At 34.2% G+C, this 15,364-nt stretch overlaps 1 protein-coding gene across 1 annotated transcript in view; it reads left to right on the forward strand.

The window, feature by feature from the left end:
• The first annotated feature begins 8,054 nt into the window (after positions 1–8,054).
• Positions 8,055–15,364, forward strand: part of LOC129739406 (AMP deaminase 2) — an 87,333-nt gene continuing 80,023 nt past the window's right edge. The window contains exon 1 of the mRNA XM_055730852.1: positions 8,055–9,031. Within this exon, the coding sequence (XP_055586827.1) occupies positions 8,947–9,031 (85 nt within the window). The 5' untranslated portion in view covers positions 8,055–8,946. The remainder of the gene's footprint in view (positions 9,032–15,364) is intronic.

A 15,364-nucleotide genomic window follows, 5' to 3' on the forward strand; every position in this document is an offset into this window, starting at 1 on the left:
GAAAACTTGAAAATGGCTTTTAAGGAAATCTGACAGTGTATTTTATGTACAGCAAAGCCGTGCGAACGGGGGGGGGAGGGTTTAGGGGTTTAAGTCCCCCCCTCCCCATTAAGAATTTTTCCAAGTAAAATTTTTGGAAAAAAAATGAATTTACCGGAAAATCCCATGGTCCCAAAAGGGGTTTAAAATTTAATGTTAATAAACCTGTCAGAAATTTGGCTCGCCTCCGACGGAATTAAGTTTTTAAGCTTTGTTCTTTCAAGGAATTTTTAAATAAAGTAGTGTCGAGAGCCATATTGGATTTTTTTTGGTGACGTCACAAAAACGAATTTATCGAAAATTTACATGCGATTGGCAGAAATTTCAAAGAAAAACATGTTTAAGAACGAAAATGAATTCCAATTTCATTTGGATTGTGTTGTAAGACCTCTATTTCACTATGTTATGAAATTTTCTGGTAATTTGAAGATTGCATTATGTTTTTTTCTCATTTTAATAATGGACGCAATGTCATTGTTCGAGCCAAACTCGAAGAATTGGCAACGTCGCAATTGCGCCACCAACGAAAAAAGTCATCACCGATCACCGCCTGCTACTTTTGTGTGTTGTTTGTCCATTCAAGGACATGCATTCATATGTGTACATAGGAAACGCCGGTAAACGCCGGCCGGCGTACAACAACAATTGCATGCTGTTACTTCAGTCAGCGAGCAGTGGAAAGTTCCATTGCGCACACAGATGTTTGTGTGCGTGTGAATGAAGCAATCATTCAAGCAACTGACGTGTTCGCCAATCCATCCAGATCCATTCAAGTTTCCGGCCAGTTAAGACGTGGCTCTTTAAGAAGAAGTTCCAACGAGTTGAAATTAGTTCCTGCTGAGTTAAGTTCCTCCTTTAATTCCTTCCAAGTTAAGTTTTCCTTCCTCCGTTAAGTTATGTTTCCTTCAATTAATTATAAGTGTAAATAGTGTAAATAAAACTGTAAATAGAGAACATTTAAGTGCCAAGTTATTCAAGTCAAATCCCTCCAATTAGCATCCGGAAAATTGTGTCTTCGGACTTTCGAACGGTCCCCAAATTCGAGCAAAATACAGTCCACGGCAGTTTCATTGGTCCGATTCGAACCGGATAAGAACTTTGACTGTTTCGAAAGTCTGCTGCGCTCCGGATGCAAGTGTTAAGTGAGAAAAGGCACGCAAAAAACTTAAGTGAAAAATTTAAAAGCTTTACCGTAAACAAGTGACTTGACAAAATTTTCCTGCCAGTGAATCGGATTCAGCGTTAATTGGTGCTGCTCCAATTTTTAAGTGGTGTTGCTGATTTTCCCAAATTTTTATAACCGAACACAATATGAATTCCCCGACCCAGAAAATGAAGAAAATAGATGCTCTGATTTTCCGCAGGGAACATGAGTTCCAAAAAGTGAAGAAGATTTTCCATGTGCTCCATCCGAGTGATGATTTGAGTATCCAGATGACTGTAGGAAGAATCAGAGCCTACTTTATGTTTATCGGCCAAGCACAAGAAGAATTTTATGCCGCTCATAAACAAATCCTTGATCTAGCTCCCTTCAAGGATCTTGAAGCCCACTTCCAGTATCTTAGTGTCTTTGAGTTGCTCTGTTCTGAAGTTTTGATCGCTCTTCAAAAATTCTCTTCTAACATTTCAACAAGTTGCATTAGCACAACATCCGCCTTAAGTTATGCACCATCTTTAAGAAATGAAATTCCAAGCATAAAATTAAGAGAAAGTTTCTCGATCCAAGAAGAGAACATCTGCCCTAAGTTTGAACAATCTTCCGTTCAGCACCTTAAATCCGAAGAAGAATCAAATGAAGATTTTAAGACCAATTCTGTAGACATTAAGAAAAATCCTGAAGAAGATAAGTCTTACCCTGATGAGGATAATATTCCTCAAAAAAGTGGAGTGAAATTTCCCCCAAAAGAAGACGCGAGTAAGAAGCAACTTTCGGTTCCGCCCCAGAATGAGTTCCATGTCCAATCCGCCAGCCAACTTTCCAATGATTTGTGTTGCAAAAATCTTATCTTCCCTACCGATGATCCCTTCCAGTGTAAGATACCATTTCCACCTGTTGAGAAAAATCCTGAACTTAAGTCAGTGAAATGTAAAATTCTTCGAGAAAGAAACATTCAGCTACAATCTAAGATGCCAAATTTTCCTACCGTTGCTGAAAAACGTCCGGATGAAAATCCAAATTTTAAGTGTAAAAAACTGCCTGAGAAAAATAAGAAGTTATGCCGTTTCCTTCAAAACCGTGAGTGCCTCAAGAAAATCCAGTTTAAAAAGAGTAGCAGATTTCCTTACTCCAAAAAGCACCAACTTTTCCAACTGAACGACTGTCGTTTGGTGCATTTTCCTGAAAGAATTTTGCTTCGTCGCCATTCCCAAGCAGATCCCTCGACACTCAGGGAAAATTGTGTGTTCCAGTCCTGGCTCGTGAGTGCGGGGTCGACAGTGCGCAAAAAACAAGACATTGCGCGCGCTACTTCAAGGTCCCCAACGTTCCTAACAGCCCGACGACGAGGAAGATTGAAATTCCGAAGATTCCCCGGGGGAGTATGTTCGAGCCAAACTCGAAGAATTGGCAACGTCGCAATTGCGCCACCAACGAAAAAAGTCATCACCGATCACCGCCTGCTACTTTTGTGTGTTGTTTGTCCATTCAAGGACATGCATTCATATGTGTACATAGGAAACGCCGGTAAACGCCGGCCGGCGTACAACAACAATTGCATGCTGTTACTTCAGTCAGCGAGCAGTGGAAAGTTCCATTGCGCACACAGATGTTTGTGTGCGTGTGAATGAAGCAATCATTCAAGCAACTGACGTGTTCGCCAATCCATCCAGATCCATTCAAGTTTCCGGCCAGTTAAGACGTGGCTCTTTAAGAAGAAGTTCCAACGAGTTGAAATTAGTTCCTGCTGAGTTAAGTTCCTCCTTTAATTCCTTCCAAGTTAAGTTTTCCTTCCTCCGTTAAGTTATGTTTCCTTCAATTAATTATAAGTGTAAATAGTGTAAATAAAACTGTAAATAGAGAACATTTAAGTGCCAAGTTATTCAAGTCAAATCCCTCCAATTAGCATCCGGAAAATTGTGTCTTCGGACTTTCGAACGGTCCCCAAATTCGAGCAAAATACAGTCCACGGCTCTTTCAGTCATCTTGAAACTAAAACGTTCAAAAACGAAGAAAAAAACTTCTTTAAAAAGGTCTAGCTGGTAGTTATTGAGTGTTCAACAGATTGTCATGATTTTTATCCAATCGGTTTACCATATTCAATTCTTATGTAGAACTTTTAATATCAATTGATGATTGTTAACTCGATTTACTAAAATGCCAATAAATAATTGTGGTTTTGTATTAAAGTTTGTTTTTTGATAATTTTTTTGTAATAAGGACCTTAAACTGCACTGACTTGATCATTTTCATGGAAGACTTTGAACTAATTTTAAAGTTTTGCAAATTTGAGTAAGGAAAATCCACCATTTTTTCGAAATTCGATGGTCTATTTCATACTAAAATTACTCGAAAATCCAACTTTTTTCGTACCGATCTTGAAGAGCAAGAATCCTTCTAAAATAACAGGTATTAAAAGTGGAACATTTCCATCACATTCTTCAAATTATCTACGAAAAAGGCAAATTTCCTAGTAAATTAACAGATTTTTCGTGATTGTGACGTCGCAGTATGTACTAATACTAAAGCAGGGCCGCCTCGAGACTACCTTCTTTAAATATTCCTTGAGTTCTTTTAGAAATGCGACACTTTCTTTTGCTTATAGTTCGTTTACTAGTAATCGAACACTAAAAAATTTGACAGCATTTTGCTGCCTACAAAAAATACTACCCGACCTATTCTTGTCAAAATTTAAAATTGACACAATTTTGAGATATTTACGATGCAAGAAAAAATTAAAAAAAATAACTTTGCCCAGTTTCCTTTAAAATCCAGCATTATCAAAATGATAGCTGACAAAACGGTTGATTATTCCAAGAATTAAGAATTTTCATGAATTTGTCCGCTGGTTGACCCCATCGCAAACAGGTTTTTTTTATTATTCATTTTTCCGTGATTTTGACCGCTGATTGACCATCCTCAAGGCAAACACAATTTTTTGTTTTATAAACAATAGATAATCCGATAATAATATTTGGTATACATGTTTGTTTGACAACTTTTTATTAAATCATCTTTCAATGTTTTCCGCTTGTTCATCCGATTTAATTTCTGTCGATAAATAATCCTTATGTAGAACAATGCTCATTTTTTTCTTGAATACTGTAATTTTTGTTTACAGTGGTACCCTACGGGAGCCCAAATCAGCTATCGCAGAAATAGAAAAAAAGAGTGGATCAGCAATACTGTATGTGAGTGATGGAAAAGTATGCAAACACTGTTAAAAATGTCCACAAAGTTCAAATCAAGCATTTTTAATTTTTAATGTGTGTTTTTGTGGAAAAAACAACAATTTTCAAAACGAAAACTTAAGATTTCACTGTTTTTCAATAGCCTTAAAAAAGAAATCTTGTATGAACTCTTCGTAACCTACGATCTTTACTATCCGATTATACTTTAAGTTCAAACTCATGATGGTTTTACTTCGATATTCTCACATTTTGCCGGCAGATATTCCATTAAAACGCTTCGAAGTGGCTCAAAAATAATCAAGTTTCGTTAATTACAAAACAGCTGTATCCACTAAATTGACCTCAGTTTGTTTTAAAAGATAATTATTAGACCGAAAAGTAACAGAAATTGAAGGAAGATGATATAGCCACCTAAAATACAGATTAGACGAAGTATTAATTTGAAAAACTGATCAATATCCTGACTGGAAAAAGTGTGCGCCTGCCGATGGGAGGTACCAAGACTAAAGTACAAATGTTTCTTACTAAAAACGATAAATATTTTTTTTTCAAATTTTTTCAAGAATAATCATAAAATTACCTCCATTTTCTTTAAAGAAAGTATTTAGATTAAACGAATGGTTTTTGAGGTACACACATTCGTAACTGTTCCATTTCTAAATGCACTAAGCTTTAAATCACTCTAGGCCTAAGATATTTCATTTTTCGACTCTATATGATGTTCACGAATTGAAACTAATTGTTAGTTATAGATTTCGATAAGCAACTCAGTTAACCTTTTGTATTGAAACTCAAATTATTTTGATTTTGAAAAATTGGTAGAAATTTTGACATTTTGAAAATTTTACCATGCAAAAATGTTTTCAAGATTTTTTTTTACAGCACTGTTTCTATTTCAGCCGTATGTGATAGAAATATTGCTATTTTTGCATCACAGCATGCGAAAATACAACACGTGTTGTAGAAAAGCTTGAAGGACACAGATCTTGAAAATGTTTTTGTATGGCAAAATTTTCAAAATGCGCAAAAAGTGAAAAAATTTCTACCACTTTTTCCCAACACCAGTGAACTTGCTCCAAAAAGTGTAACTAAACAAGTTCAAAATTTGAACGTTTTGAATTCGTTCATCGATTACTTATTTTACACATCACAAGTTGGTACTGATACTAGGTTTCACTTAACCACTTTGATTTTAAAAAAATGTAATTTAATTCCAAATTATAAGGTGATAAGAAACATTCCTCAAGAAAGCAATTTCAGACGCAATTGAATTTTGTGTTTCTCATTCTTTTGAATAATAAACTCCATACTCCAAAGGGTTTCGATAACGTCACAAAATTCACATTTTCCCGAGAAGCAAATAATGTAAAAGCTGGTTTTGATTATTTTGGGTGCGCTGAATTTAAATATGCAATTAGATTTTTGTATAACAGCTTTTGTTTTTGAAATAATTTTTAAAAATAGGTTAAAAATCATTTAAAAAAATTACAATTTTAACTTGTTCGACAAAACTTTAAAAAAATATAGTTTTCAAATGAATTAACAACTTTTCCAAAGATCACCCGTTATTTTGATTTCAGCGAAAAAAAGGTTTAGAAGTCATCTGCTTGTTCATTTTACTCTATTTAAACCATTTAAACCAAATTGAATTTTAGATATTAAAAGCAAAAATCAAATTCAGGCTTCAACAAATTTGCTAAATGAAATAAAACGTTTTTTTATAAAGTTCTGCAGTTGTGTTTAAAATGCTTGTAATGATATCTATCCAATTTTAAAAACTGTAGTAATTAACTTGTAGATTTGCTAGAGCATCAATGATTGATCACAGTAAAACTAGGAATGCATCTTATAATCTTCTTATTATGTTTTAATAGTCAAATAAATTTACCGAATTTAATCATTTTTTAAAAAATAAATTTACCGAATTTTTGGAAGCCTTTAAAGCTAAATTTTAAAATAAAAAAAACATAGTTTCTACCTTTTGTCCTCAGGACCTCAGGAATCGTTCATTTTGAATCTACGAAAAGTTCAGAAAATTATTCGAGGTAGCGAGTTTAAAGCTAAATATCAGTGCGCAACGTTAATTTAAATGAATATTTGCTTTGTGCTTATAATATTTACAACAATTGATCATTCTAGAAATCATCCATTTTCCAACCTGTACTTTGTCAGTATAAACTTTCAATGAAGAATTTAACATGTTGTTTTATAAATATTTGAAATTGTTATTGTGAAATGATTTTTTTTACCATTTGCTTTGATGACTTGAAGAATTAGAATAAAAATAATTATTGCATCTCTGATTTTTATCACTGGCACTTTTAAAATAATTGCTTAGTTGCTTTTTTTTCCTAATCAAGAATTCACAATTCAAATCGGGATTAATTTTTTTTTTTCGATCTAAAATATTAGACTGACATTCTTCAATCAAGCTTTCAATGGCAAATGATTAAAAAAAATGTAAATTAAGACGATTAATAAACAACAATTTTTGTCATTTTGCTGAATTTTTATCATGAATAGTTTTAAGAGATTTTTCGAGCAAATCTCAAGTTGAGATAGAAGAACATAATTTAAAATAATCTATTGATGACTTGCCGGAAATATCATTGATTCGAAACTTTGATACTGATTTATTTTGAATCGTATCTGTAGAATTTATTATTTTTCAAGTTTGTGTGATGGTCATCAGTCAGACAATGGTATTAGAAATCAATTTCCTTATTTTCAATGCATTTTTGAAATTGTCATTATTTCTAGCTAAGTTTGAATTTCAAAAAGTACCTAACATTTGCTTATAATTCAACATTGAATGTAACGGAAAATGCAGGAGATTCCCTATTTTCCTTTTCCACAAGATGGCACCCCTGTTTGCGGACGACGTCGACGTCGACAGACGCAGCCATGTCCGTGTCAAACGACACATCGACGGCGATGGCACACCACTACACGCACGTTCACGAGTTTTGTTATTGTAAAAATGGGTGAACACCACCCCCTTTTTCCACCACCGTCGTCGTCGTCGTCGTCGAGACGCTTTCCCTCCCCCTGCAAAAAACGGGTGAAGTTCATCCAAATGAAAACAAACCCCCATAATAAAAAAGAAGCGAAATAAAGCGACTGGCGGCGTCTAATTTGGCGTCCCGCAGGTTGTCGGGTGGTTTTCTTGTTTTGTGAGATACGTCCTATTTGACAGAACCGCATGCAAATGCATTTAATGCAGCGATGAATATCGTATTTGAGCTCTGTTTTTTTTCTATTAGGAAGGAGGTGTACATCAAAACAATACTAACTCGGTTTAGTTTTGTTTTTTTATAAGCTTAGAAGATGTTCGTACTCGTACATCACATTCCGAACGAAGTGTGTAACGCCTCGTTGACTTTTTCGGTCACAGATCAGTGCACTCGGACGTCGCGCCTCGTCAAGTGGTTGATTTCACTGCTGCACACATGTGTCCAATTCCAGCGAAAAACTTTTGACCAGCATAAAGTTAATCGTGGGACATCACATTCCAGACTGTTTTTATTGGGGTTTTAGCTGAGACAAGCATTTCTACTGCTCGCTTCTAGAACGCAGTTGCGTTTTTTATCAACGCAACTTTGTCGCTCGATTCGACGTCGTGGCCAGCGTCGTCATCATCCAGAGAGCGCAGGAACGCCACCAGGCAAGCCGCCATTCATGCTAGTGGCAGTCACTAAGTGTAGACGTGTTTCGTCTTGGCATTTTTTACTACTCTCTCACTCACTAGTTTTCTGCTGTGGAATGCCAGAAATCCGGTTTCGGAGCTAGTGCGATTAGCGAAAATACTTTTCCGACGATATCTGGACAGTTTTCGCGGGTGTCGTGATAGATTGAATTCCTTTTTGCCCACTGAAGAAGTGTCTTGTCTACTGTCGTTGAGGAATAAAACTCAAAAACTCCACTAGGTGCTTAATCGAGGTGTGCAGAAGTCACTCCATAGAATAACACCCTCTTCGTAGACATCCTCATAAAACTGCCATTCCACTCGGTCTGGCTCTAGCGATTGCTAAACAAAGAAGTGCCATTGATGTCGTAAAAGAATTGCGTGTTTGGTTGCAATCACCGAATGACAGGTCCTCTTCTGATATTTTCTTTCACAAGAAGGGCTCGGTTCCACCGAAATACAAAGTTGTAGGAATAGGATTAGACCTGCAGCAACAAGGGGAGGCTCGTTGTGAAACTTTAGCGCTGACACGCAAATCCCCTGAGAAGGAGGATGAGGAAGAAGTGAGTCACCCTGTGCTTTATATCGAAAATATTGTGTGTGCCCTTCTACTATATACCCTTAGGCTTCTATGCATGTCTAGCAAGCTCTTTTATAAATAAGCGGACACAATCGAATTCAGTGTTTTTCCTCTCGAAGCTTGACCCGACTCCAGCGTCCGAAAAAAAGGGGGGAAGTGTAAAGTGACGAACGAGGAAAGGGTGTGTGTGTGTCTCAAAATCAATAATTTTCTCGCGAAAGTTCCATTCCTGTTGGACGTAGCTTTCTAGTTGGGGGGACCATCACCAGAAGAAAGGTGTTTTGATTGACTCGAGATGAACCAGTACAACTCCAGGAAGCGGTTCGCCTTTGACATCGACATGGAGGTGGAATCGTCCGATGCAAGCCGGCTGAAAACAGGTAAGTGAGCGTTTGCTGAATTTATTTTTATACTGACGACGACGCCGCGTGTCATTGATCATTGCGTTAAGGATGCGACGCGGTAGAACTGTGCTGCTGACGTCCATTCAGCACCGCGGTCAAGGTGGGATCACTGTGTTCGTTGTCGTCTACCAGTGATTAATCCGAATGTTTAAAATCTGACAACAAAACCTAAACTCTGCTTTTTTGGCCTAATTCCTTGAAATTTTTTGTAAGTTATTCCATAAGTCTGGATTCAGGTTCGATTTTTTTAGATTCAGGCGAAGTTTTCAGATTGTGAATACAGATTCAGTATTCAGATTTAAATATCAGGTTATCTAAAGCAGCGAAAAACTCTCGTTTTCTTGTTTGGTTTGATTCACCTTATCTTGAACTGCTGTCACTGGTCTAGGAACCAAAACAGTTCATACTACATATAGAGTTGAGATGCGAAAATTTGTAAAATAAATCACAAAAAATTCACCTGACAGATGACCCTTTCTGGGAAAATTTGTTCTCATTATCCAACGACAGCTGTTCAAGATAAACTCTATCAAACGCAACAAGAAAACGACGTTTTATTACCCCTGAGGAAGATTTAATAAGAATCGAAACGTTGGAGTAACAAATTTTTTTTTCTTCAATTAACTCCCGGATTCAAAATTTTCATTTTTGATTTACACTTTCATAAAACTTTAATGTCATGTTGTTTGAATCATTATTTTCATGCGTTTTATTTATTTATTGTTTTAAGTCTTCATTTTTTCGAACTTTTTTATTTCAATAGATAGAGCTTTACTTTTTACTACAAAGTTGTAGAATAGTGAAAACATGAAACTTTTTTAATACATCACATCTCTATCTCTTTTTAGAGCAGAGTTATAAAGGTTTTATTTTAAAAGTTATTTCAAAGTTGGTTTTTTTTCACATAACTATAGTTAGATGAGAATTTACATTAATAAGCTACTCTGAACATTTGTTGGGGTATTCAAATCACACGTTTTGTCCAAGATTTCAACATTCTACAACGTTTTCTAGCCAACTTATTGCAACTTTAAGCTTTATTTTTACTCAACTTCGAGAGCGTTATTGCAAAAACGTGCAAGTGGATTTTTAAAACTAATAAACCACATTGAAGCTTGAATTAAGTGCAACAAATTGGTGTTGGCGTCATTTGTCTCCACGCGCTCATATTTGAACACAACAAGCATGTTTTATGTGTTTTGCGAGTTTCCATACAAAAAAATGGAAAAATTAACTAACTTTCAAAATAAAACCTTTATAACTCTGCTCTGAAAAGAGATAGAGAGTTAATGTATTGAACAAAGTTTCATATTTTCGCGTATTCTACAACTCTGCAGTAGAAAGTAAAGCTCTATCTATTGGAATAAAAAAGTTAGTATTTTCAACTTTTTTATAGTGGACTTTAACTAACTTTTAATACTTTCAAGTAATGAAACATGTTTGAAGAAGCAAATAATCTGGAGATTCATAAAAGATAGGGTGAAAGACAGAGGCGCTACGAAAAACATTCCACTTTTTACTCTTTCGGACCACTGTGTGATGATCTTTTAAAAAAATGTTTATGGAATAAAGACAGTTGACTCTTAAATAAGCATTTCGATGATTAATTGAGCAAATATTCAAGGTAGTAATATAAATGTTAGCCACTTCTCGAGGAATTCAACGGTTATTTCTAGTTGTAGACTTCTGTTTGTTTTCTTTATCGTGCTGAACCACTAAGGTTTTTAGCCTTTTGCTTCTAATTCGTGCGCCTGGCTCATTTTTAGATTCTTGAAATTTTCATAATCGGTCAATAAAACCAACTTTAAAATGATCCGATTTGATCTCATTGAACTGAATCAGAGGTATTTTGAAAAAAAAATCATCAATCAAAATTAGTGAAGAAATCAAATCTTTTTTAACCCATTTCTTTATGATCTTATTTCGATATCCTTTGATAAAACATAAATCTACGAATTCATCATCTGTGAGAAAATTTTGTATTCAAGTTGATTTTCTTATTTTGTATACCAAGGAGTCAAAAAATTATTGACTTATGAGCTCATTGAGGAATCTCTAATTATAAATGTATTGAATGAAATATCATAATACACTTGTTATTGAGAAGAAGAACACTTTGAGATATCTCAAAATCATCTATTTTTGCAACTTAAGTTCGAAAAAGCAAATATTTGAGATATTTTTCTTAATCATTGCGATGATTTTAAAATTAATCTGGAAATTTTGATATTTTAGAACCGGAAATTTCTGAAGTTCTTTTTTCATTTTGAATTATGGTTATAGATTTTTATTTCTTAATTTAAATTTAATTCCGAATTCAAATTTTGATTTGAGATTCTGATGTTTGATGTTTTAATTATATTTAATTTAAAATGAATTAAATCAAAGTTTAGCCCAGCGTTTCGAATAGCAAGAAATTTACAACAGAGACTGTATGAATATAGTGAAAAATTGCATTGCAATTCCAATTTTTTAAATTCCATCAAAAATATAATTTAAAAATCATGGAATGAAGGATCAACTTCTGATACCACAAGGTAACAAAATTCACATTTTTCGAGAAGCAAAAATAATTAAAAATTGACTTTGGCTGGATTGGCGTGCTAAATTCAAATATGCATTAAATTTCATTCTACCAGCTCTCATTTCTTAGACTCAAGCTAACATTTGAAAAAAGGTACAAAATTAACTAAATGAAGTTGAGCACTATTTTTGAAAAAAAAACTGTACAATTTTACACATTATTGAAAATAAAGGTTTAAAAGCGGTCTACTTTCCCGATGATTTCGTATAATTTTGACTTCTGAGAAAAAGTAACTGAAGTGTTCTTTTTACACTGATTCAAGTTCTACGAAAATTCAGTAATTTGACGAAATTTAAAAGAACTTTTAAACCAAAATATCTCTTAGATATTTTCATAGCAAAAGGTATTGCAGTCTTCAAAATAAAAATTTTACTATTCAAATCTTCAAAACTTTCTTTTGTTGTCAGAAATAATTGTAATTTTTTTCAATTATTTTTTCTAAAAATTGGTAGAGTTCATTACAATATTTCTTAAACTTGAAAACCTTGGCAAAATCTCTATCCTTTATTGAATAAAGTTTAGTAGAAAGGCTCAAATTCAGTTTCTAGTTTTATGCAGGTTTATTAGTTTATCAGCCCCAGCTTTTTATTTTTTTTTATACAATTTTTCGCATGTCGACGAATCAAATATTCAAAGTAGATAGGTTGATAGGTGGAAAAATCAAAGAAATTAAATAATTGGTTAAAAATCAAAGCTTTTGAACATCTTTAAGCGATGGTGAAATTTTGAAAATTAACTGCATCTTCTTAATTATTTGGTGCTCTAAGTGGTACCAAGGTTATTAGATCACAAGGTTCTCTGACTGTGTCAGTAAGTAGGCGTGGAGAGCGCGGTAAGGTTCAGTGAGTTTGTTTGTAAACATCGGAAAATTTGTTCGAGCTGAGGGCTTGTTAGTAAAAAAACTCCACGAACTCCATAGTAGCCAAATCAAAATGGCTGAATCGGGAGTTTCTCATATCGTTACACCTGCTATATAAACACACCTTGAGTGGTACCTAAATTTTTCCAGAACGCCGTTGACATCTTTCAAGAAGGCTGTGAGCCAAATTTTTGAATTTTGGGTGGCGTTGGAAAGGCTTAGGGGTGGTGTGGTGCAGTAAGTTAAAAATGATTAAAAATCACTGGTCTGGTTAGATTAATTGTCTTTTATTAAGAATAAAAAATGGTGTTTTGAGATGTTTTCTGCCAAAATCGGGACTTGTGATTAGAAGTGTATCAAGAAATTTAGAATTGAACTTTTTAAAGGTTATCACAAAAAAAAACACAAATTCAATCCCATCATTTTAATTTTTTTTTATTTTGCTAATAATTTTTTTTTTCAGACAATGATATACTTTTACAGAAAAGTAATTGGAAAAAAAATGTTTTTGCTTGTCTTTCTCCAACATAGATTGGATTTTTTTTGAAAAATAAAAAAATACTATTATCAACTCTTTTAAAAGCAACCTTTAGACGAGGTTTATTTAAATCAGCATAAAACCAAAGCGAACCATTATTTATTTATTTTTGCACAGAATATTTTAAAATATCATAATCAAACAATCTTTACTTATGGCAACTGTTTGCCAAGCAATTGTCAAAAATTACAGCTAAGAGAAGCTCTTTAACACGAAAAAACCGGTAATGGACTGATTTTTCGAAAAATATCCTTTTGTAAGCGCCTGAAACCTTTTGTCCATTTGTTCTCGATCTCAAAAATGTAAAATCTATAGGTCTAAAATTTACTACCATTCTGTATTAGAAAATAAAAGATCTTTCAGATTTATTCTCATTATTTGCAAAATATACCGTCTTTGGAAGCGTCGAACAAAATTTGATGTGCTTCGAAGAGCAACTCAAGTTTCGAGTTATTTTTCTTCTAATTTTGTTAAAACAATGGATAATTTTTTCCCTGATTTGTCCGTTTATTGCCGAGTTTTTGGATTGAAAAATTAGAAACCGAATGCCCGGTTTTTCCTAGGCCTTTCAAAAAAAAATTCCCGGCATTGTCCGGCCCAAACACGTGCTGGAACAGTTCTGGAATTCTTAGTCTAAAGGGTTGGGAAGAGCGACAACAACTCGACAAATATGTTCAATACTTGCAACCGAAAAAGTACTGAAATGAAGCTATTGAGCCCATGTAACTTTTGAAAAAATAAATATCATAATGTTTTTTAACAATAAAATATTTCATACAACTAAAGTTGTGTGTAATAATAAAACAAAACTTCTATGAATGTTTCAGCGAAATAAAGTTGTGGTTTAGTGGGTTAACATAAAATATTTGTTACTATGTCTAACGAATGATAGACGTGGTTAGACTTTTTCAGTGGTTAGACTTCCAGTAGAAAGCCTACACTTCTGGAGCGATTGTAAAATTAGTCACCCCAATGAAATATTTTACTGCGATTTAAATTTCTCATCAAAACGGCAATTTATTTGATGAACATTCCCACGGAGGGGAATATTTTTAAAATTAAAGGGTTTACCAACTAAAAAAAGATCAAAATTTTTACAGAAGCTCGAAAATTTTCGTTTATTTTTTAAAGATTTTTTTTCCCGCGGGTGATCACCCCGACCCCGATCGCGTACTTTATATGTGAAAAGTGAAAAAAAAAATCTTTCTATAATCTCTCAATGTATAGGAAAATTACCCACGAGTAGTTTTTCTCAAATAAAATACTTACTATAATTAAACACACAAATCACATTGTCTATTAGATAGGGCTCGTATTATAAGAGATCTCCCTCTCGATCTAGTCCGGAACGCCGCGCCCGAATCAACTTAGTCCACCACGTTAGATATTTGGAAGGCTGACGAAACGACAATCTCGGGAACCAATTTCAACTCATCAAATTTGTCAATTGAGATAAAAAACATACCTAGAAATATTACCCAATCTTCTGTCGGCATCTCCTTTGGCCGTGAGATTTCGCTACCGGACGGATGGGTGTCGTTCAAATTTGTCGGCACCCGGTTGACAAACGGGTAAATAAAAGTCTAGCTCCTTAATTTGACAAATGTGAACAGATTATTTATGGGGAAAGCAAATTGGATCCGGTCGAATAGTCCGTGGATGATTCTATTAGGAAGCTATGACTGTTTATAAAATAAATTTCATGTGTTTTTTTTTTTTTGGAGCAAAGAAATTCAAGCTTTAGATAAATAGAAACGTATTTTTTTTAATTAACACAACTGTATTTTGACGTATTTGAAATTGACAGAATCTATTAATACCTTAACGGCATTTCAGAGTTGTAGATTTATTTTTTCAAACAAAAGATAAGAATCCCATTCGACCTTATCTTATCACAAGCATTTGATTTCATTGGCACTTGGATACTTCTTACTAAATTATTGAAAAAAAAATAACACAAGCTTTCATAATCAACTTCTTGTTAGGAAGCGTGCTTAGCGTGTTGACACGTTTTTCAAGTGACATTTGCCATGTCAACATAGTTTGTACTAAAATTAAACCAGCTTAGTCAGCTCACATGTATTTGCTTGGTTAATTTTTTTCTATGTTTATTTATAAAGTCAGGAAGTATTATAATTGAGTACCTTTTTGGTTTTGTCTTTTTTTTTGCATACCTAACCATTTTATAACAAAGGTAACCACTACACCCCTTTGCCATTAATCACGCTTCATTAGTGTCACTTCACTCTCACCGGTAGTTGAGAGTCGGTACCGACAAAATTGAGCTATTTTGGTGGTCCCTCACCATGTTTTGGTAGCAATTTTGCT

This window comes from Uranotaenia lowii, chromosome 1 (assembly GCF_029784155.1).
Source record: "Uranotaenia lowii strain MFRU-FL chromosome 1, ASM2978415v1, whole genome shotgun sequence".
Lineage (NCBI taxonomy): Eukaryota > Metazoa > Arthropoda > Insecta > Diptera > Culicidae > Uranotaenia > Uranotaenia lowii.